General features: G+C 36.1%; 2 protein-coding genes across 6 annotated transcripts in view; one reads left to right on the forward strand and one right to left on the reverse strand.

Annotated features, from left to right (window-relative positions):
* Positions 1 to 21,750, forward strand: part of nek11 (NIMA-related kinase 11) — a 246,927-nt gene extending 225,177 nt beyond the window's left edge. Inside the window, exons 17-18 of one of the 2 annotated variants that reach the window (XM_087287725.1) lie at positions 21,208 to 21,337; positions 21,435 to 21,750. In XM_087287725.1, coding sequence (XP_087143851.1) covers positions 21,208 to 21,288 — 81 coding nt within the window. In that variant the 3' untranslated portion in view covers positions 21,289 to 21,337; positions 21,435 to 21,750. Of the gene's footprint in view, positions 1 to 7,827; positions 8,019 to 21,207; positions 21,338 to 21,434 lie in introns of those variants that run through there. The other variant, XM_087287724.1, reaches the window with a different exon arrangement.
* Positions 1 to 24,760, reverse strand: part of cpne4a (copine IVa) — a 118,668-nt gene that overhangs the window by 45,390 nt on the left and 48,518 nt on the right. For all 4 annotated transcript variants that reach the window (XM_087287737.1, XM_087287738.1, XM_087287736.1 and 1 more), the window contains 5 exons: positions 16,937 to 17,116; positions 16,009 to 16,080; positions 15,517 to 15,591; positions 3,528 to 3,611; positions 3,354 to 3,443 (listed from right to left, as the gene is read on the reverse strand). In XM_087287737.1, the coding sequence (XP_087143863.1) occupies positions 3,354 to 3,443; positions 3,528 to 3,611; positions 15,517 to 15,591; positions 16,009 to 16,080; positions 16,937 to 17,116 (501 nt within the window). The remainder of the gene's footprint in view (positions 1 to 3,353; positions 3,444 to 3,527; positions 3,612 to 15,516; positions 15,592 to 16,008; positions 16,081 to 16,936; positions 17,117 to 24,760) is intronic.

Here is a 24,760-nt window from a genome sequence, read left to right on the forward strand (position 1 = left end):
AAAAAAAATATCTGAAAGGCAAGGGTGAAGAATGGTTAGAATGGTCACAGACAAACCACAGACCACCTCTAAAGAGTTCCAGGAACATCTTGCTGCTGATAATGTCATTGTACATGGTTCCACAGTCCAGCACACTCTTCTCAAAGAATAGCTCAATGGAAGGTGATTCAGAAGAAGACTCTTTGCATTCTGCCAATGTGAAGAGTCGTTTGAGGTATGCAATGGCTTATCTGGACAAGCCTGAATCGTTTTGAAAAAATATACTGAAGACAGATTTCACTACCGTTGGTGCTTTGCGTAGCAGAAAAAGAACACAGCATTCCAAGAGAAGAACATGCTGCCTACTATAAAATATGATGGGGGCTCCATCATGCTGTGAAGATGTGTGGCAAGCACAGGTACTAGAAACCTTGTCACAGTTAAAGGTCGCATAGATTCCATCCAGTATCAGCAGATTCTGAAGAACAATATTCAGAAATCAGTCAAGAAGCTGAAGTTATGACAGGGTTGGATGTTTCAGCAAGACAGTGACCCAAAGTACAGTTCCAGATCTACCAAGTAATTCATACTCAGACACGATACAATGTTCTAGAATGGCCATCCCAGTCCCCAGACTTCAACATCATCGAAAATCTATGGGTTGATTTGAAAAGGGCTGTGCATGTTTGGCACCCATCAAACCTGACTAAACTAGAAAAAGTGTGCAAAGAATGGCCCAAAATGCCTTTAGCAAGAATTCAGGGACTAATCCTTGACTTTAAGAAGCATCTACAGGCTGTTATTTCAGCAAAAGCTGGCTGTACAAAAGATTGATGTCATTGTTCTGTTGGTGTGCCCAAATTTTTGCACCTGTCTGTTTTTGTTAAGACTTAAATTGCATTGCATCTGTTGATTAAATAAATGTTATGTAAGAACTGAAATGTAACTTTTTCCCTATAAAATATTTCCAAATGAAACTGCTGATTTGAATGGCCAGCAGGCTATGACTTGCAATTATAAAAATTATCAGGGGTGGACAAACTTTAGCATACGGCTGTATATTAATAAATAAAAAGTTTGTATTGGAAGAAAGAATATACTTATTGTACAATGTAGATGTGCAATAGCCAATACTGTAAACAGTTGCAGTTTTTTCCATCAATATTTCAGCATGTAGTAGTAGTCGAGATTAACATTTGGGTCTCCAAGCATTCAGCACTACTATGAACAAATGCAATGCAAAAAATACAATGTGAATATTTTTGAAAAAAAAAAACACAAAAAATGTGCATGTTCATTATCAGGATATATTAAATTAATTGAATATTTTAAATTACTCAAATTGACACAATAAAATTGATATTATCATTACTGTTTATATCACTGTTGAGTGCTTGGGAAGAGCTGAAATTTGGATATTGTAATGGTCATATTGTTTCCACTGTAATCCTAATTACATTAATTGTTTTCAATCCTAATAGACTAGAGATGCTTGAACAACACATTTCGGGCACTGTTAGAAATGAGCTGATGCGTCGGGGTATATAATAAAAAGATAATCATGTTTTTGACCTTAGATTGATGTAAACCTCTTGTAAAAAACATTTTAAATAGTGCAGTATAGGGCACTGTAATTTTATGGCAAGCAATACCATTTTCTAGCATCAATCAGCATCACAATGTTTATGTGAAAGTATTCAAAGCGAGGTAATATTTTAATGTACAGTAATGTTTGTAGTTTTGCTGTTTTGCATTATTCACATTTTGTACTTGGTACTTTTGTATCCCCCCAGAAAAAAAAAAACATATAGTGGTTTATTTTAGTTTTTTCTATTGTATTTATTAAGGCTTGCAATATGTAGTCAACATTTGAAGTGGATTTTTTCTTGTAAAAATCCACTGTGAATACTGACTGACCGACCGACCGACCCACCCTCCTCCTTCATCAAAGTTGTCCTAAAGCTATTGAGCAACACCCATTCTAGTCCTAGGACAATTTTGAAAAAAAAAATTTGACTTACTGTTGACTATTGAATTTTATGCAGATGCAGTTCCTTACAAAATAGTCAAATTATTTTTTAAAAAAATTCTTACATATCTTTCCATAAAGAGCACATCTGGTAAATAAAAACAAAGCATCACAATAACAGTTTTTTTTCTGATATGGTGCAACCATATCAACCCAGGCTCATTCTGAAAACTTACCCCTAAATACATTTCTGAAGAGCGCCAAATATGTCCCAGGAGGTACGTTTTTTTGTAGTTTTTAATTGTGCGAATCCACTAGAGGCAGCTGTGTAATATTTTTCAGATCTCAAATTTCTCTTGCGAGTGCCATTTGCACCTGCTCTTTTTGTGAAAATCCAACGTGAAAATTTACTGACTGACCGACCGACCCACCTTCCTCCTTTCCTAAATCCAAACGATAGTGTTTTAAAAGAGATTGACTTGATGCATTCAATTCATTTGTAAGGCAAAAAAAATATGATGTGCTTTATTATATTATGTGTTGGGTGTAAGACTGGGAGACTTACAGCAGCATATAACCACTGTAGAAGCCAACATTCAACTTTATCAAATGAGTTGATTGTAGTTAATCAAAATTGACTGAAAGTTATTCTACTCATTTTTCAAAAGAGGTTTGAACTCAGTGTTGAAGGTAATGAGTTCATTAAATACCTCATTACTTCGACTTAAATAGAGTGAGTTCACGGTACTCATATAGATTAGTTTATTTAACTCAAATGGTTTGTTGCAATCGGTTTCCTCAAACGGTTTGAGTTGCCTTAGCTTATTGAGTTTTACAATGCTCAGTCAGTTAGAGTCCTCTTCATTTATTGGGTTTTACTGTGCTCAAATTATTTAGTTTGTTCTCAATTGGAGTAAGTTGACAGTACTTATTAGGATTGGTTTTTGAACTTAAATCCTTTGTTGCAATTGGCTTCCTCAAATGGTTTGAGTTACCATAACTTTTTGGGTTTTACAGGAAAATAAATGCATACAAAGAAAGACAAGCAGCATGCCACTCACACACAGAAAAAAAACTGATTTAATATTTCTCAAAATGCATCCAAATGCCCTGAAAGCTGAAATATACATCTGCATTAATTCAATAAAAAACTTTTCCCAAAGTGCTGACGCACGTATCAGTCAAAGTGCAGTAGAATTATTGATGGGTAAAAAGCAGACAAATTGTACGCTAGAGCAGCTACATCAAATTGCGAACACAATACATGTACTTTCAAGTACATGGACTTTCTTTTATAAGCTATATCATCTGCCAGGAACATGACTTCAGTGCAAATGTGAATGTAGAACTAAATAAAAAATATATTTATATTGCTAGTGTCATCTAACTTGGTGTCATAATGTACCTTCAGTATTCTTTCATGGTCTCCACTGCAGAGTGAGTTCAGTGACGTTTTGAAGGTCTTCCACACGGGGTTGAGATTATTCATGACAGTCTGTGTGCAGAAGAGGACAGAGAGCGATTCAGTGTCGTTTATGAACTGCCACAGGGGGATCTTCGATACAGATAGTTGTTTTACCTCTGTTCTGTGCACTAGCTGCTGGCTGTCATCATCATTTACCCTGTAGATCTCTAAGAATGGATCTGATTTGCTGAAAAAATCCTGCAGGAATGACAGAAGCACAGACATCATCATGAACAACTACAAATTATAAAGTGACTCTTGATGAGAATGGTACAGTTTTTGTTCCATAGCATTCATGATGACAAAGCATTGTTGCTACATGGTCCACTTTTGATTAAATTAGCAAACAATTTCATCTTTAAAGAGATAGTTTACCTGAAAAAACAAAAATACCATCATCATCATTTACTCTCCTTGTATGTGTTATGAAGCTGATTAAGTTTCTTTTTTTCTGTTGAACACAAAAGAAGATGCTTTGAACAACATTGGAAACCTGTTACTACTGACTTCCATTTGTTTTTTTCTACTATGGAAGTCAATGGTTACAGGTTTTCAGCTTTCTTCAAAATATCTTTTTCTTTAAAACTGTCTTTCTTTTAAACGAAGCTGGTTGATGCAACATTTATGCCGATATTGGACTACGGTGATGTTATCTATCTGCATGCTTCATCTCAAGCATGCATCTGATACTGTTTACCAGGGTGCACGAAAATGTATAGCTAATTTTAAATCCCTTACTCATCATTGTGTCTTGTAGGTTGTTCTGCTTTGTTCATTCTTAAAGCTAAAGCATTGGCATATCTTTGTTTACAAATCTATATTAGGTTTACTCCCATCATATCTTCAAAATTACACTTGTACAAAACCTATCCTTAGCTTTGGCCTTTGGTCACAGGATATTTATTAACTGTCTCTTCCTAAAGTGCGGACTGAGATGGGAAAGAAGGCTTTTAAATACACAGATCTTTTGCATGGAATAATCTAAAAAGTTGCAGTTTAAAGAATTGATTTCACTAAATGCTTTTAAAAAGAGGATACATGATTTAGAAGATGAAACACCGTCTTGTATATGTTTTGATTAGTTTGTTTGTCAATGTGTGATTCATGTTAACTGTAAATTGTTTTGTTTTTTTGTTGTTGTTGTTGTTGTTGTTGTCTGTTAGACCCATGTGGAATGTATACTGCCTAATCTTGGCCAGGATGCTCTTGTAAAAAAGATTTTTAATCTTAATGTGTCTTTCCTGGTAAAATAAAGGTCATAATAATAATATAAATATTTTGTGTTTAACAGAAGAAAAAAACTCATGACGGTTTACAACCACTTGAGAGTGAGTAAATTTTAATTTTGGGGGTGAACTACCCCTTAAATACAAGGTCATAACAGGGTCTTCAATTGTTCTATCTGTTATTGATACACAATTCTGGATAAACATAATGACCTTCTATCTTTAAAGGGCACCTAGGTTGCCCCTTTTTTCCAGATTTAATACAAGCCTTTTTAGTCCACAGAATGTGACTGTAAAGTTTCAGCTCAAACACCCACCAGATTGTTTATTATAGCATTCAGTAGTTTGTATTTTATAGCTCTAAACAGCTTGTTGCTTTTTTGTGTACTGCACCTTTAAGGCTAGTCCTCCCCGCCCACCGTTCCCACATGCCTGTTAGCATACCTCAGTCTCCACCTTTGGCTGCCTCAGACAGCAGACAGACATGAAGGAAGAAGTTCTCACGTAAAGTTTGTGAGAAATACTACAGTAAGAACTTTACCAATAAGTATTTGATGCAGTTGTTGTGGAGTTGCACATTGAGTGATACACAATGTTGTTACAAAGTTCACACACACACAGACAGCGCATATTTAGCGTTGCCCTCTTTTTGCACGCAAATGTGACAGGATACATTTTAATATCCACTGCTGTATGGATATCTGTTATGATAATGTTCAAAATAAACCTGATTTAACGTCTACAAACCGGGACTGAAGCGTTTTCTTTTATAATTGTGGTGTGGTGATGGAGTAAATCTGAAGTGAATCGCTGTAATTCATTACACACATGCACTGTTTTAAAACATTTTAAACTTGTAAAACTCATTCTTGATCACAATTGATGATGATTGATGATCCTAGCAAACTGAACAGACCGGTTGCTTTGCACACGTCCTGTCTTGTTGATATGATTATACGCGTTACTACGGAGACATGTTAATTGTCACGTTAGCGTGATCAAAACAGGAACAAAAACAAAAAGGTGCGGATCCAAGTGCAGATATTTATTTACAGTGAAACAACGAGGTGATCAAAATACAAAGTAACAAACAAATGACTAAACCAGAAACTAAAACAGAGACAAGGCTCAGAAACAATAACACTAGACTTAGGCAAAATTACAAAAACACGATCAGGAACAAAGAACTATGAATACAAGACTTACTGGATACTCGAACAAGGAAGACAATGTAGACAAACGACGCGATAACAAACTGTGGTGAAATGGTTGTATAAATAGTCCAGATAATCAACGGCAACAAAACAGATGTGATGACAGGTCAGAGTAGGTGTTCCGGTGTTTGCGCGGGGCATGTATGAAAATGTAGTTTTTTTCCTGGGACGCTGTAGTGCCTACAAAGTCCTAGTGCACTACAGCGCCCTCAGGTGGTCACTGACGGATGTGACATTATTATGCAGCTGTCAATCAATTCGGTGGGCGGGGGGACCACATTCCTTCGTCAAGTTTCAGTCAGTTTGAAAACCGTTCCAATTGGTCCACCGTTTTTATGTTATTAAATTTAAATAAAGGACTAGGTGTGTTTATATAACCACAATATGACGTATATATACTATACCTACACATATGTCTGTCCAATAGATTTTTCACCATAGGTGCCCTTTAAAATAAAAAAAAAATTGCAGTTCTGCTATGATTCTAACTAGTCAGCTTACAGTAACAACACAATGAATAAATAAATATTCCTACACAACTTTGTTTGCTGCAATATATGTGACTCTGGACCACAAAATCATGTTATATGTTGCACATATTTACCTTTATTTGTCAAAATTAATGATTTTTTTCTTTTATGGCAAAATCATTAGAATGAAGATTGTTCCATAAATATATTTTGCCAACTTCCTACTGTAAATATATCAAAACTCCATGTTTAGTGTGAATTAAAAGTAGTGTGCAGTGCTATGCACTTCATCTTTTATTAATTTAATACTAAAATACAACACGGTGGCTCAGTGGTTAGAACTGTTGCCTCACAGCAAGGAGGTCGCTGGTTCGAGCCTTGGCTGCGTTAGTTGGCATTTCAATGTGGAATTTGCATGTTCTCCACATGTTTGCATGGGGTTTCCTCCGGGTGCTCCAGTTTCCCCCACAGTTCAAAGATATGTGCTATAGGTGAATTGGGTGAGCTAAATTGTCCGTAGTGTATTTGTGTAAATGATTGTGTGTGGATATTTTCCAGTGATGGGTTGCAGCTGGAAGGTCATCTGTGTAAAACATATGCTGGCCAAATTGCCGGTTCATTGCGCAAATGAATAATGAAAATGAATGAATGAATAAATGGATGCATACGTAATCTTGAAGAATCACTTTAAGTTTTAAATGATGATTTAATTTGCTTGATTTTGGTCAATGCTAGAGTAGACAATAATGTTTCGGTGACAAGTTTATGCAGTGTTAGCAAAAAATGATACTTGAAAAGGCTTGAAATACTTGTGAAAACACGACAACTGCTGTTCTGGCAGCGTTCTCAAAAACTTGCTTTTTACCCACTTACTCTTCTCTATTGTTTAGCATACTGATAAAGGTCTGTTTGTGCCAATACATGTTGTTTCCCACACAGTCCAAAGATATGCACTATAGGTAAATTTAATAAACTAAATTGTCCGTAGTGTATGTGTGTAAATGAGTGTGTATGGATGACTACCAGTGATGAGCTGCAGCTGTAAGGGAATCCGCTTTGTAAAACATATGCTGGATAAGTGGGCAGTTCATTCCGCTTTCTTCAGAATATATGGTTTTGTGTTCGACAGATGGGGAAAAAACTGTATTTAAATTTAATTCCAGTGTAAAACCACTAGAGTGTGAGTAAATGGTGAGGTAATTTTCATTTTTGGGTGAACTATCCCTTTAAACATGTATGTCTGTAAGCGGATTTATGTCTCTTTTTTACGTGATAAGATCCATCTACAATAATAAGCCTTTGAGTAATAAGCCAGTTTTTCATAGAAAGACAAGACAAAAACACAATATCTTGCACTATCCTCAAGCCAACCCATTTAAGCAGGAGTTGTGAGGAGTTAAACAGGCTATCGTTTTCTATATGCACCCCACGGACGACAAGTGCTCTAAATTCAGCTCGCCATTGTCATTGAAAAGTAATTGTGTCCTTGCTTGTAACTTTTCAGAGTTGTTCCACTGTCAGCTGCCCTTCCCACCTCTGCTATCGCTCTGCTTCAGGGTCTGCTCGCCTGCTAAGAGCCAAATATGGTGGGGGATTGATGTTACAATGATAGCACAATATAGGTCAAGATAATCAAGTCACTAAATATACATAATAAATGCACTTAATGTGTCCTATTGCTTCATTTTATCTCACATTTGGTCTTTTGTTTTTTTGGTCCAAGTGTCTTTTTTTTTTACCACAACGCACTCCAACATGATTTAATACTGTTGCCTTTGCAACATAAGAAAGGTTATTAAAAACATTATCATCACATGCCACATATAAATACTTGATTCTGATTGGTCAATAAGATCATTTAGTTATTGTTTTAGTTTATTTTTACATATAATTAGGTGCCGGGGTGGTAAGCACTGTTGCCTCACAGCAAGAAGGTTGCTGTTTCAAGTCTAAGCTGGGTCAGTTGGCATTTCTGTGTGGAGTTTGTATGTTCTCCTCGTGTTTATGTGAGTTTTCCCCCAGGTGCTCTGGTTTCCCCCACATATCCGAAGACATGTGCTATAGGTGAATTGGTTAAACTAAATTGGCCATAGTGAATGAGAGAGTGCATGGGTGTTTTCCAGCACTGGGTTGCAGCTAGAAGGGCATCCACTGGGTAAAACAAATGCCAGATTTGTTGGCAGTTCATTCGTCTGTGGTGATCTCTGATAAATAAGGGACTAAGCTGAAGGAAAATGAATGAATAAATAGGTGCCTTCATCAATGAAAATAGTAAGAATGATTATTATCCGAGCACTAATAAACGTGGATAATTGTGCCTCATCATTTCAGAAGGATTACGTGATACTGTGTAATGGCTTTTGAAAATACAAGTCATCCAAGTTATTTTAGTTACGTAAAATGTAATAATAGTTTAACATTATAAAAAATTTTTTTCCAAACCCTAAACTTTGCGACATGTTTATTTAAAGTTATCAAAATGTAATGTAGGCGACGTGGCGGCGCAGTAGGTAGTGCTGTCGCCTCACAGCAAGAAGGTCGCTGGTGCGAACCTTGGCTGGGTCAGTTGGCGTTTCTGTGTGGAGTTTGCATGTTCTCCCCACGTTTGCGTGGGTTTCCGCCGGTTTCCCTAACAGTCCAAAGACATGTGGTACAGGTGAATTGGGTAGGCTAAATTGCCCTTAGTGTATGTGTGTGAGTATGTATGGATATTTCCCAGAGATGGGTTGCAGCTGGAAGGGCATCCGCTGTGTAAAACATATGCTGGATAAGTTGGCTGGTTCATTCCGCTTTGGCGACCCGAAATTAATTAAGGGACTAAGCCAAAAAGAAAATGAATGAATGAAAATTGAATGTACAATGTGCTTTTAGAGATATAAATAGAGGCACTACAAGATCAAATCATAAACAATAGTAGTAAATAGGCTAACTAAATATTTACCAAATAAATACAAGATTTTGTAAGAAGTGCAAAATATTAATAAAGAAATTATAGTAATCCTTAAAAATAAGAAAACAAGTAAATAAATCAATAGATAGATAGAGGCAAGGAAAAAATAATAACCATCAGACCATCTTTAAGTTCAAGTATTGGTGACTAAATAGTCACAGGGCTAAACAGCTGCGCAGTGAGAAGCACGATCGCCTCCTCGTGTTTGCGTGCGTTTCCTCCGAGTGCTCCGGTTTCCCCACATGTCAAAATACATGTTGTTGCGTAGGGATGCTATGCAAACCAGGGTAGTTCCATATGAAGCTTCATTATGAGAATGGTCAGACCTGCAAGGGTCGAAAACCAGCATAAACAGTGTAGTAGGCAATCCAGAAGTGTAATCCAAAAACGGACGAAAGGTTTAGGGCAGGCAACAAGGAAAAACGCTTACGTACGGACAGCTCAGCAACGTGTGAGTGGAACAGAGGGGTTTAAATATTCCAAATAATCAATGATCATGAGTATCAGCTGTGAGTGTCTAATCAGTCAGGATCTGGAACCGGTTGTGTGTGTGTTGCATGACTGGATGTTGTAGTCCATAACATGACAAATTTGTAGTTTATGTGAATGTTTCCCAGCGATCTCTGGATGTTAGATTGCTGGTGATTATTGCTGGTGATTGTGACACGTGCTATACATGGATTGGGTAAGCTAAATTGTCTGTAGTGTATGAGTATGTGTGTGAGTGATGAGTGTGATGTTTCCCAGTGATGGGTTGCAGCTGAAAGGGCATCCACTGCGTAAAACATGTGGCGACCCTGATTAATAAAGGGACTAAGCCGAAAATGAAATGAATGAATGAATGAATGAATGAATGAATGAATAAAAAAATATTCACAAAGCCTCTGGAGAGGCACCTAAAACAAAATAACATATATTTTTCCAACCACAACACAATCCTATAGACATGTCATTTGAAAAAAAAGATCCTTAAACCGTTTTAAATATTTGGAAGATAATTAATAAAATAAAAAACTAAGAAACTCATCCATAAATACATTATTTCATGTTCATTTCAGCTCATATCTGTGGACAAATTACTTACAGCAAATAGCATGAAATACTGGAAAAACACCCTGAATTTTAAACTATTGAAAGAACAAATGTATAAACTCTTTCTAGCACTTCAAAAGTAATCCTTCATATCATAAAATAAACATTCTTATCTTTCTTTATTTTATTCGTAAACAGGGCTTGACATTAACACCCGCCAATTGCGGGTAGATTTCACCTGTGGTGGGTTAGACAGACAGCCCCACAAGCCACTTTGGCTGGTTGAAAATAATTTTTCAATTGGCAGTGCTGCTTTGTCACTAAAGATTCAAATTTTAGTTTAAGTCGTTTGTCAATATGGGCGCAAATGTGATCTTAGAATCGAGAAGCAGCACGAGCAAAATAAAGTAGATGAATACCGAATGAGAGGATGATTGGTACAGTAAGACACAGGTGATCCTCACTCACTGACGAGTGTCGCGAGCACAGCTGATGTGTCCCATTTCTTTGCATGAAGCAAACCTGCCTGGAATCGCAACTGGTGTGATCGTTTCTCTTTGAAATAAACTGGAGCGTTGCTCATGCATGCACAGTCCTGCAACTTTCTAGAGTTTGGGATTGTTTTGTAAGCATCAGCGATTACTTTTGCTTTTACATTCTTTGAACAGATTATTAATGAGCCTAACGTGAACCGTGTGCACGTGATCATTTCATTATTGCACACAGAATGTTTTTCATCAGCTTACTTTTGCTTACAGTTATTTTTGTTAATGTATGGTTTAATTATCATCCTTTACATTGTTTTAATAGGAGATTACCTCTCCATTTATCAGTGGTTAATCGCTGATCTGGGACCTTTTGCCTGGAAAGACTTTGTATGGTTCAAGATACATGAGAATGTTTAATTCTCTGTTTTTACCTATTTATATCTATTTTTATGTCAATTGTTTTTTTAAGAACATTTTTGTTAAATAAAAAGTTATATTTTGATTGTTGATTGTTTGATTGTTGATTGTTTTGATGCATTATTTAAAATTTGTGGCAACAAAATAATTAGATTGTTGTGGCCAGAGAAAAAAAGATTGTTACATTTTGTTGAGCCCTGAAAAGTCATGTGAAATAAAACTAATTGCAATGCGACACCATGAAACCAAAACCTATTTGCTCATGCTCATTGAGCAAGATCACAATGCACAAAAACTTAAATAAACAAGGCACGTGATGTAACACAAAATTTAAAATCAAATCATTTTTAGCAAGCCAAAGTCAAATCTATCCATATAAATAAACATATTTTGCCAAAACTAAATTGTGGCTAATGAAAAAGGGCGAGTGGCTAGTAATGTTGGAAAACCAGTAGCCACAGTGGCTGGTGATCAAAAACGTTAATGTCAAGCCCTGTTCGTAAGGGTATAAATCTTAAACATAAAACTTCTTATCTGCTGACAACAGGAAACTAGTTTGCATTTCCCAAGTTTCCCACAACTTCCTCAGTTAATTATACCTATAAAAGCCTTTTTTCTCAGAGGACTTCTGCAAGGTTCAATTTACTCAATAATCCAAACTCCACCTAATCACTGGAGCCATTTTAAGGACTTTCTAAACTCATAAAAAGAGCCACGTGCACAAAAAAAAGTCTAAAACAGACTAGGGCTGCTCTATTATGGGAAAAATCATAATCACGTTTATTTTGGTCATAACTTTAATCACGATTATTCAAAACGATTATCAGTTTAAGTCAAAATTATTTGCCTTTCTGTGAATTTTTTTTTTTAAATATTAAAAATTCCCAAATAATGTTTAACAGAGGAATTTTCTCACAGTATTTCCTATAATATTTTTTCTTCTGGAGAAAGTTTAATTTGTTTTGTTTTGGCCAGAATTAAAACAAGTTTTAATTATATTTTGAAATCTATTTTAATAGCTCAATATTATTAGTCCCCTTGAGGAATATATATGTTTGATTGTCTGCAGAAGAAACTACTGTTAAACAATGACTTGCCTAATTACACCAATTAAGCCTTTGAATGTTACTTCAAGCTGAATACTAGTATCTTGAAAAATATGTAGTAAAATAAAATGTACTGTCATCATAGCAAAGATAAAATAAATCAATTATTAGAAATGAGTTTAAAAAATCTGTTGTTTAGACTGTGCTTTAAGCATCTTCACTGTAAAAAAAAACTTTAGCTACAAAAGTCCATTAGTCAAGAGCAGTGAGGGATTTGCTCCTTTTGTTGTTTGATTAATAATAAAAACAGGCGGCAGCAGGAGTATTGCGCACTGTCACTGTAAGAATAGTGCGACTCTGATATGGTTTCTCTTTTGCAAGTCGTTTGATTCTCAACTTGTTTGTTTATTACACGAATGAGGGTTAATATGAATCACTAAACACCGCGCTCTGACACAAATGTGCATGTATTTACCATTAAAGCGCTCACGATAGATGTATGTGCTCTGCTCATCTTCGAGCCTATCCGAGGCTTACCGCGGCACACACACACCAACAACCTACATCAATGAATTATGTGCATCTAGTGCTGCAAATGTTACATTACAGCACATGCTTTTAGTCATTTTCAGGTGGAACGAAGCTTTGCAGAGCAACAAATGTGTACAACTGGAAAAGGGGCGGTATAAGATGGAATAATCGTTCATCTCAATCAATGGTTTTTCATAATAGTTAGAAGCCAAAATCGAAATCGAATTTGGATTTTTAATTAATTGCACAGCCCTTAAACAGACCACTCACAAACTAACATTAAACGACGTCATCTACATCAAGGCTCTCCTAAACGCCTGTAGTCAAAAACCGGAGAATAAAACAGCAATTTATTAAAAATAAATATTCTGAGAATCCTGACAGCCCGGGTCTCTGATCCGTCCACCAGTCTTTAAGCGTAATCACACTTTTAATTAGTCAGATGCCAAGAATATGATTTCCACTGAAGGATTAGGACTTAGCAAAAGAAAGGGGCTCTTAAATGAAAAGTGATTTAAAGCAGGCTTTCCCCGTTCCTCCTTCTGACGTCCTGTCAAGCAGCAAGAATGAGACGCTCTGTGTGAAACCGAGACGCTCGTGTGGATCATTTGTTATGCTTGTATTAATCCCTCTTATTAATTTTAGTCCCATGTAATTACCCTGCTGACAAGAGTTGATTGTGTCTCCCAGAGGTAAAGTGTTCTCTCTATCACTCTCTCTCTCTCTCTCTCTCTGGATTTCTTTCTCAACTGTCTGACCGCATTTCCGAGTATCGGGACTCATCAAGGCTGAAGTTTATTTTTAACAGCATCCCTGATCAGTTCTGTCTGATCGGAACAGTTTGAGCAGCTCATTTCCGATTCCTGTGTTGATCCTCTCGCAGTATAATGCAGACGTCACCAGGAGGCTTTTATTGAATGATGGGAGAGTTAAACTACATTCGACACCTGACAGCAAAACGAGTCCTAATGTGAGAGAGCAGAGAACTGTTGCTGCTCATTTCACATGCAAAGAGGGCATTTCTTGAAGCATGGCTGTGGAGAGGGGACTGATTCAGTCTAGAGGTCAGAGAGATGTCGAAAATGGTTAAAAACTCTGTTGTCGAAAGTTTGAAGCCAGTGTGATTTTAATTTTAAATGTAAATCATTTTCTAATGCTCACCAAAGTTTCAGAGCTTAGTTAAATATTCACTAATTCAAATGGTTAAATGGTTAAAGTGAGTCTTTTGTTAACAATTAACTGATTCAAATTATTTAGTCATAGTGAGTCTCCATTTAAGATTTACTTATTCAAATGATTTGGTCAAAGCGAGTCTTTTGTTAAAGATTCAATGATTTAAATAATATGATCAGAGTGAGTCTTTTGTTAACAAATAACTGATTCAAATTATTTTGTCATAGTGAGTCTCCATTTAAGATTTACTTATTCAAATGATTTGGTCAAAGCGAGTCTCTTGTTAAAGATTCACTGATTTAAATAATTTGATTAAAGCAAGTCTCCAGTTAAGATTCACTGATTCAAATGATTCAGTCAGAACAAGTCTCCAGCTTAAGATTCGCTAATTCAAATTATATGGACAGAGCGAGTCTCTTGTTAAAGATTCACTGATTCAAATGATTTGGTCAGAACAAGTTTTCAGTTTAAGATTCACTGATTAAAATGATTTGATCAGAGCAAGTCACCAGTTTAGTATTCGCTGATTTAAATGATTGGTCACAGTAAGTCAGCAGTTAATGATTCACTGATTCAAACTTTTTGATCAGAGTGAATCTCTTGTTAAAGATTCACGGATTCAAATGATTCGGACAGAGTGAATCTCTTGTTAAGATTCACTGATTCAAATGATTTGGACAGAGCGAGTCTCCAGTTTAAGATTCACTGATTCAAATGATTTGGTCAGAGTGAGTCTCCAGTTCATGATTCACTGATTCAAATGATTTGGCCAGCATAAGTCTCCAGTTTAAGATTTGCTGATTCAAATGATTTGGTCAGAGTGAGTCTCCAGTTAACGATTCACTAATTCAAATGATTTGATCAGAGTGAGTCTCCAGTTAACGATTTACTGATTCAAATGATTTGGTCGGAGCAAGTGTCCAGTTGATTTACTGATTAATATGATATGGTTAGAGCAAATGTTTTGTTTACGATTCACTGATTTAATTAATTTGATTATAGTGAGTCTCCAGTTAACAATTCACTGATGCAAATGATTTCAATGATTCACCGATACAAAAAATTCAGACAGATTGAGTCTCTAGTTAATCATAGCCATAGTGAGTCTACATTTAATAATTCACTGATTCAAAAAATGTTGTCAAAGCAAGCCTCTAATTAAAGATTCAATGATTCAAATGATCATGTTCAAGAGCAAGTTTCCATTTAATGATTCACTGTTATTTCTCCAGTTATTTGACTGATTGTATGACAAGTTTGTTGATCAAAACAATAAATAAATACCTAATCTTCCTTATCCACTGATTCTGGCTATTTGACAATTCGTAATAATTTATAATAACATCAAAAAGAGTTGTTCTCTAAGAGTTAAAGTAACATTTTATTATCTGTAAGTCTTAAATGTTAATGTAACCGTACCTCAGAGAAATATGTACATTAATATACAAAATGAACAAGGCCGACTAAAAAACTATCATACAGTAATCTCAAAAAGGTGATGTCATACAAGATCATTTTATATCGGAAATAAACATGAGCACATGAGGTCTTCCTACCTTATCATCCAGCTTCCTGGCACTGAATGAAAGCTCGACATAATCATTATTTCCCGTCAGCTCCTCAGCGGTGATCTGCAGAGATTGAGAGTGATAAACTGTTACGAAAAAGAGGACTGACATTTGTTTTATACGTCTTGATCCGCTCACCCACAGTGCTTTACATTTTGTTGTTGTTTACTGCGTGTTGTTTTTTATGCTGCTGTGCTCTGTCAATGTGCATCTCTGGCTATTTTCCTTTCATTTTATAGATCGCCATCAACACCGTCTGTTTTGTAAGGTATACATTGAGAAGTTGTTCTGTGTTTGCCTGGCTTCAGAAGTGGCATTGATCATCCTAAGCACCTCTATCATATAAAGTGCGCAGCTTTTAAAGGTTAGGCCATGAAATGTTTGCGTAAGGCCATTTTGCTGGTGTTGTGCACAGCTGGATGTTTGCATAAGTGAGAGAGAAAGCAAACAGATGAATTTGGGATTTAGAAAAGTGCTCACCATAATAGACGATTTCCCAACTGTGTTACCCTGTTTAAGTAGAGCTTTGCTGAATTTTCTCTGGGAGACGATCTATTTGGAGAGAAATAAGATATTTTAAGTCGGTCAGGGGGCTTGTTTTGTTTTGAAGCAGCTTATGATGGACAGAAAACACACACACACACAAACAAATACATGCAGAGCGCAGCACTTAATAACACCTCAGGGAGAATTTGGCATGTAAGCTTAGTTTGTAATTACACCAGGAAGTCTAATTCACTCCGGATAAGTGCTTCATTATTAGTTGTTAAATATTTATAAACAGAGGGGAGTGATTTTGGTTTTATTTTCCCTAGAAACTCCCATCAACACCTCGTTCTCTTTATTAAACGCAGCTCATTTCAACAATTATCCTCTTCTCTTCCCCCTCCAACCAAAACAGACTGAACTAAAACAAACAACTAAGCTCCTTCGAGACCAAAAAATGGGATCTAGAAAGTGATGCATACGAATAAACACATGAATATTGAGCAAAATGAATATTGGCATCTGCTGTACTCTATAAGCTTCTAGAGAAGCTGCGAATCTTAACCATCTGGCACAAGATCACGTGACTGCTTTTCCGTTTGCTCACACTGCAGATAAGAGAGTTGCGTGGCCTATCTGGACCGTCCGTCAGCCCACACTGAGCTAGACATCTCACGTTTCAAGATTCAATCAGTCATAAAATGTCCGGAAATGCTCTTAACGGTTGTTGGTGTGATTATTTAATTAGGAGGCTTCATCTGATTTGGGCGCAGTGCCGGTCTCAATCTTCCCTGACTGTGTGCAATCAACAATCACATAGAGATCCTGTTGCAAGACGAGCATTGCCAAACAAAGCAAGACAAACTAAAATAATCACACACATGGCTGCTGGAATAAATGCATGATGGAGGCGGTTGCTCACTTGGCCCAGCGTGCACTCCATGGCTCCCAGACAGTCCGCCTCTCTCATGCCGTTATGACTGCTGCTAATGTCGTAGAGCTCGTAGCGCAATCGCTGGACCTCCTCGAAGTAGAAGTCCAGGGTGAAAACCTTTGAAAATGTAGGGTTTATACAGCTCCGGATCACCTCTGTCCTGTCCACCTGTCAACACAACAGACATAGAAATGTTCAGGATACTAAGGATCCTCATACAGAGGATTTGCACTTACATCAAAAAGTTACCCCATATGTACAGCCATACCGGCGATACTCGGATGTAAACATCAGCATAGCTTGAATGGTTAATGTGCTACTGAATATGTTGTTCTGCCTGTTCATGTTGTCTAAACAATGGAAAAACCAATGGAAGCTGCTAAATCAAATACACAAGCACATAGTAAACTAAAAAGAGTGCAATCCTTTGGCAAACTTTAATAGGTGGTATAAGATACAAGCAGTCGTAATCAAGACATTAGCATAATATTTCACTTGACTGTGTGCCTGTAAAAAAAATTTAAATTGCAAAGAAATGATAGGGGTTTTCTCTAAAGATGTAGTTACTCTATCCCCTTTAAAGCGTCATTATGGATGTTTCATGTTATAACTAACATGGTTCAAATGATGGATCTGCGACAAAGCAGCTACAGTTTTGGGAAACACTCATTGTTCTTTTCCCAAATGATGCATCGTAATATGATAGTTCAATCGTAAGGTATGCCATTGTTTGTGAAACGCACCGCTGTTTGAGTTTACTTTTTCTGTCAAACACAAAGAAAGAAGAATGTGGGGAAAAGCCATTGACTTCCATAGTATTTTTTTGTTCCTACAATGGATGTCAATTGCAACATTCTTCACAAAATTTTTGTTTTTAAACCAAAAAGTCATTCATAAAATTTAGAACCACTTGAGTGTGAGAACATTTCATTTTAATATGAACTATTCCTTTAATTTCATAATGCATAATTGTTCACACTTTCATACACTACTCATTCTGTACATAAGTATTTCAAACATAGCCTTGGGTGTGCTTCCCAAACAACGACATAACTCGTGGCTAAACTATCATAGTATGATGCATCGTTTGGGAAAAAAACAATTTAGTGAGGAGTACTTTCCAAAATTGTAGTTTCTCTATCGTAGATCCATCATTTGAATCACGTTAGTTATAACGTAAAACCTCTATAATGACACTCTAAACAGGGTAACTTCTTTAAAGAACCCCCCCATGTTTTAGTACAGATTATATAAAAAATCCAATATTACTTTTGGTAAAAACATGCTAACGACACAAATAGGACCTATATATGCCTCTATAAAAAAAAATTGAGAATATTTCATATAAAATCACTAAGCTAACACATATTCTAATCTCATATATAAATCATTTATGGTTGTAGCCCTAATTTACAGTAGGCTATTTATTTTTTATTATTACTATTATTATTAAGTAGGATATTGTTTATTTATTTATTTTTTTTATTTTGAAAAGTCTACTTTTACAATTTGACACATTTAAACCACTGCAGAAATCTTCTAACCAACAGGCCCATGTCATAGACGGATACATTTCTTAATAAATAAACTACTATAAATTAAAAACATTATTAGGTAACCTATAGCTTTCGTCATGAGCCACGGCTGTGTTTAAAATCACAAATGTTTTCAAAGTGCACTACGAAGAAAACGCAATTGTAAATATGAAGATCGCTAAGACTGAACTGTAAAAATACTTTGAAAGCAAATTACACCTAAGAGTGATGACTTTAATGCTTTTTTTAAAAATAATTCCAAGTTTGAATGTTAAAATGTTCTAAATGTTTAGGGCATGGGGGCATAACTGAGAATAGAACATATGAACAGCCAGGAACTATGCTTCTAACCGCAGCTCTAGAGGTGTAGTTACAAGCATATGAATTTGCAACACAGTTTGCGAATGTGCATTGGAACAATGGATTTGGGAAACGCCAAATCAATTAAATATAACTATGGTTTTCGTAAATGCACCCCTGGGCTGCAGATGAACTGAACTGACTCAAGTAGATCTGCAGGAGAGTCTTTACTTAGGCTAATCAAGTTAATAGCTTTCCAAAAGGATTTCCGAGGTCAATATTTCATCTTAAGACATGCTGCTTGATTGGGAAGCAAGAAAGCAAGAACTGATACTCAGAAACAGATCAGCATAGAATCAGTGACCTAAAGAACTGATTAATCAAAACAACACCAATCCATTCCTGCTTACCATTAACCAGCAACGGCAACTCCCTGTGCTTTTCTTAGTGCGTTAAGCCTAATTGCCCTCCTGTTTTATCATCAACATCAACTGAAATGCATCAAGTCCTTTTACTAACATCGCTAATAAACGATACAGGGAAGCATTAAGGGGATTCAATCAACCAAGTGAAAGAAAAAAAGAAAGAAAGAAAGAAAGAAAGAAAGAAAGAAAGACCCTAATTCGAGATGTTATAATGATCTAAAGTTAACTTCCATCCTGCTCTTTTTTAAGTAAACTCCAAAATGTGCAAAATTTATTAAGAAATATCCAAAGATAAATCCATGTCATGACAAAATCTCTGTTCCTGAAGAATGTGTCTGAATCTCACCTCACACAGGCAAAGAAAAGGCTTTGTTTTATCTGACATCCCTCAGCCGCCTAGTCATGGTTTAGTCTCAGTTGTTTAACTTTCCACAGGCAGCTCAAAGGTTCACAATTTTGTTCTCTTTTTTTCAATCTGCTCTTTCAGAAGAATACCAACCTTTTTTTCTTTTTGACTGTGAACATTTTTTTCTCATTAAAAGGTTTAATCATAATGTAAATGTCTATGACAACAATTTATTTCACTTGTTTAAAGAATGTTTATCAAAGTGTATAATGAAAACATCTTAAACGGTTACAAACCTTCATTATTTGTTTTTTCTGTTGAACAAAATAAGATAGTATGAAGAATATTGTAGACCAGTAAACATTGGCATTCATTGGAAATATAATAGTATGAAAGTTAATGGAAAATATTGTCCAACATTCCTCAAACTATCTTTTGTATTAACAGAAGTAAGGAAGCCTAACATGTGTAAATAATTTGTGGGTGATCCGGTCCAGTTATGGAAAACAGATTAATTTTCCTCTGTGGTGCTAATAATGAAACTCTTTGGAATGTAATACAAATGCGCCAGTCATTGCCTTGTAATGTAAATGTAATGTAATATTATGGGTGATGATCAGATATTTCTTTTCTACAGACTGTTTCTGATATTTACTTAATAAGTAGTGCTCTTCTATAAACTGGCACCACAAAAGTGTGGCATCTTCAGCATAAGTGACTTTCTTAGCACGTGGAACTTCTTTGGCAAGTAGAAAATGGGCTCATTGGTTCCAGGAGTGCTTCATTTAATCCATTTTCTTCTTTAAAAGAATAATTGGTAACACTTTACAAAAAGGTTGTACTATTAATGTTAGTTAAAGCATTTACTACAGTATTTGGTCATGTTAGTTAACAGTAGTTAATGAAAACAGTTGTTCATTGTTAGTTCATGTTAACTCATGTGCATTAACTAATGTGTTCATGCATGAACTTTTACGCTAATAATGCATTAGTAAATGTTGAATTAGGATTATTTAAATGCTGTTCATGGTATCAAGGTGGCGCAGTGGGTAGCATAACCGCCTCACAGCAAAAAGGTTGCTGGTTTGAGCCTCGACTGGGTCAGTTGGCATGTCTGTGGGAGTTTGCAAGTTCTCCTCGTGTTCGCGTGGGTTTCCTCCGGGTGCTTCACTATCCCCCACAGTCCAAAGACATGTGTTATAGGTGAATTGGGTTGGCTAAATTGTCCGTAGTGTATGTGTGTGAATGAGTGTGCATGGGTGTTTCACAGTAATGGGTTGCAGCTGCAAGGGCATCAGCTGCGTAAAATATATGCTGGATAAGTTGGCGGTTCATTCCGCTGTGGCGACCTCAGACTAATAAAGGGACTAAACAAAAAGAAAATGAATAAATGAATAAATAAATGCTGTACAACTATTGTTCATACATAGTTCATGTTAGTAAATGCATTAACTAATGAAACCATTGTAAGTGTAACAGAATAATTGTATTTTGTATAATGTTCACGTATAATGTTCATGTAAAATTGTCAGTTTGCATAACTTATGCTCCCCGTTTCATTTGCACCAACCATCTGGAGACGCCCCCATTTCTCTTCATTAAGGTCTATAAATATTTGCCTGACTCTCCCAGGTGTTTGCTCTTTGTTTACAGGGGCTTCCTCAGGGCAGCTGGTGCGCTTTTACAGAGAAAGTTACGTGTGCCATGTATTTAGCATTCACCGGGAGGCTATAAACATCAATCGGGGAGACACAGACCTCAAAGCAGCTGCTTATTTCTGCTGGTGAATATGCAAATAAACCTGTTATCAAAGTGAAAATAACACAGCTCTGATGATGCTTAATGCACATCCGTTCTCTGTCGAACTGTTGTTTGTACAGGGAATATTCCAGCTCTGCTGTCAAGAAACATCTGCTCTGCTGTACATCAGGCAACTTGTTAACCTCGCACAACACTCCTTCTGACTGCTCATCAGAAAAGAAGTAATTGCTTGTGTTTTGCGACATCTCGTCTATTAAAAGAAGTAAACAATTAAAGAGCATGTTAAACTAGTCAAATAAACAGATTGGAGTCACGCATCAGCCGTAAAAGGATTGTGAGAACAGGGTACACAACATCAAGTGTAATAAAAAAATCTCTCAAGTGTGTAATCCTGCTACTGTACAAAAGAAAATCATCAGTAAAAAAGGGCAGTTTATGGAGGTTTCCAGCATGTGTGTGACTGTGAGTTTTAGAATCGATCCAATACCAAAAGGTCTAAATATCGGCCGATACAGATGCCGATCCGATTTCAGCATGTTTTTTTTCCATTTATTTATTTATTGTAGATATTTATTTATTTTATATATTTATTTATTTATGTGTTCATAATTTATTTATTTATTTATTGTAGATGTTTATTTATTTTTGTAGATATTTATTTGTTTATTTATTTAGCATATTTTTAGTTTATTTATTCATCATGTATTTATTTATTGTAGATATTTATTTATTGTACATATTTGTTTATTTATGCATTATTTATGTATTTATTGTAGATGTTAATTTATTGTAGATATTTATGTATTGTACCTATTTATTTGTTTATTTATTTTAGATAGTTCTAGTTTATTTTTTCATTCAATATTTACTTATTGTAGATAGTTATTGTAGAAATTTTCTATCTGCCTGTACAAATATCTACAATAAATAAATAAATTTTTAAATTAAATAAATAAATAAAATAATGAATAAATAAATAAATAAACAAATATCTACAATAAATAAATATAGATAAATAAATATTTACAATAAATAAATAAATAAAATATATATACAATAAATAAATAATTATTATTTATTTATTGTATATATTTGTTTATTTATTTATTTATTCATTATTTATTTATTTATTTATTTATTTAATTTAGATGTTTATTTATTTATTGTAGATATTTATTTTTCAGCCAAGAACAATAATGCAAGCCTGGCAAAATACTGACCAGTTCTTCATTTCACTTCTCACTGAACAGAAATGAATTTTTACCAGATTTTTCTTACAAAAAAAATTTAAAATAAAAACGTGAGCAGAAAAGCAGGGCTGTCCCAATCCAATCCTTCTATCACTCCGCCATACACTCACAACCCCTGGCAGGAGAAGTCTGGACGAGCCAGCTTTAATAAAATAAAAGTCGTGTGTCCACTCAGCCTTGGAAAAGTCCCTTTATGCCTGCATAAACCGAGGCCTGAGTTCATCTCCAGCCTGGACTGACAGTGTTTGGCAGAGCAGTCAATGCCAAGACAGCCCAGATCTGGAGAAACTAATAAATATTCAACACACTGGTGGAGAGGCTTTTTTCCATCCTTCAGTTGCGCTTCACTGGATAAAATCTCAAACAGGAATGTTTGTTGATATGTTGATTAGACAATAATGGTTTAATGCTGTAGTCAGACATCTTATACTCAACATCATGTTGTATATAAGCTAATAAAATATAAACAAAAAGCAGTAAAATATTGTGAAATATTACTGTAATTAAAAATTACTGTTTTGTTTCATATACATTACTGGTCAAAAGTTTGGGGTCATTTTTTTCTTTTTTTTATTATTCTGTTCATCAGGGCAGCATTTATTAAAGGTTCACAAAACCCTTGAGTAATTTTTTGAGATTTTAACAGTGTTGAGCATCAGTTAAGACAATGTTAGCACCTGTCGGCTTTAACTGTGGGGAAAACTGATAATTTTGAGTTTTTGTCAGCTAATTTCAGCTTCCGGGTTTAAAATGATTTTTGGGGCGGGATCAAAATCGGTGACGTAGCGCAAAACTGCAAGTGCAAAGATGACACGTCGGTTTCTCATTATTATTCATAGCCGAGTTTTATTATCCTATGAGAAGAGCCTGCTTCTTAATTATTCATGACTGCACGTGCTTTACGAAGGCAAGGCAGACCAGCCAGTGCCAAGCCATGAGACACATTGATGACTGGGTGACAGACCCACGGTTTTCTCCAGGTGCTCCAGTTGTCCCCACATGTCCAAAGACATGAGGTACAGGTGAATTGGATTGGCTAAACTGTATGTAGTGTATGTGTGAGAATGAGTGTGTGAATAAGTTACATATGCTGGATAAGTTGGCGGTTCATTCCGTGGTGGCGACCCCAGATTAATAAAGGGATATTAATCTAGGGTGGCCGCAGCGGAATGCATGAACTCTTGCATTTACACTCATACACTAAGGCCAATTTAAGTTATTCAAATCACCTGTACCCCATGTCTTTGGACTGTGGCGGAAACCACGGAGGAAACCCACATGAACATGGGGAGAACATGCAAACTCCACACTGACCCAGCCGGGGCTTGTACCAGCGACGTTCTTGCTGTAAGGTGATCTTGCTACCCACTGTGCCACTGTGACGCCACTGCAAAGTGCTTTTATAGACATTAAACTATACCCAACATTCATACTGCTAAACATTTACATACTGATGCCACTGATTTCCATTGTAAGTGTCTCACTATTCAAGTAAAAGTAACCTTAATTTCTATAGAAATTTTCTCATAGCAGCTTCACAATATTAAACACAAAGTAAAAGATAAAACTGTTTACAGTAAAATCAAACTTCACACCACAAATGCTTCCAAATAAAGCTCAACTTCGACAAATCCTGAAATACCACTTCAAGCAACCACATGGCAAGTATAACTGTGTTAAACCAGTGTTGTGCGAGCATATTACGACCGTCTGATCCAGTCAAACAGACTGCAAAACAAGCTACTATAAATGCTTTCACACAAGCCTTGTTTCTTGGCCTTTCTTCTTGAGCGTGAAGCGCCGGATAGAAGTTTTGGCAAGCATAAGCATATTTCATAAGGTTTCATCACATCCATTCTCACACATACAAAATACACACGCGCCCGCTCACACAAGTCACAAATAGCACTGGCCCAAAGGGAAAGCCTCAACCTGTGCAACATTCACCACACAGGCGTTTAATTGCCCCCTGGAAGCCGATTTTACCTTCCCTTTCCCTCACATCTCCCCACATCTCAGTCAATCCTTCGCAGAGAGTGCAGCCGTGCTCATTCTGCATAGTTAATGGGCTGCTTCTACTCATTAGCCCATCAGTGGGAGAGAATGGTGCTTTTCTCCAGGGCTAATCAGCACGGCACCATCTCAAGTGAACAGAGCCTGAGGTGAAGGCCTGCAGGAGATTTCATTAGCCATCT

The sequence above is a fragment of the Danio rerio genome, chromosome 16 (genome assembly GCF_052040795.2).
Source record: "Danio rerio strain M-AB ecotype USA chromosome 16, GRCz13ab, whole genome shotgun sequence".
Lineage (NCBI taxonomy): Eukaryota > Metazoa > Chordata > Actinopteri > Cypriniformes > Danionidae > Danio > Danio rerio.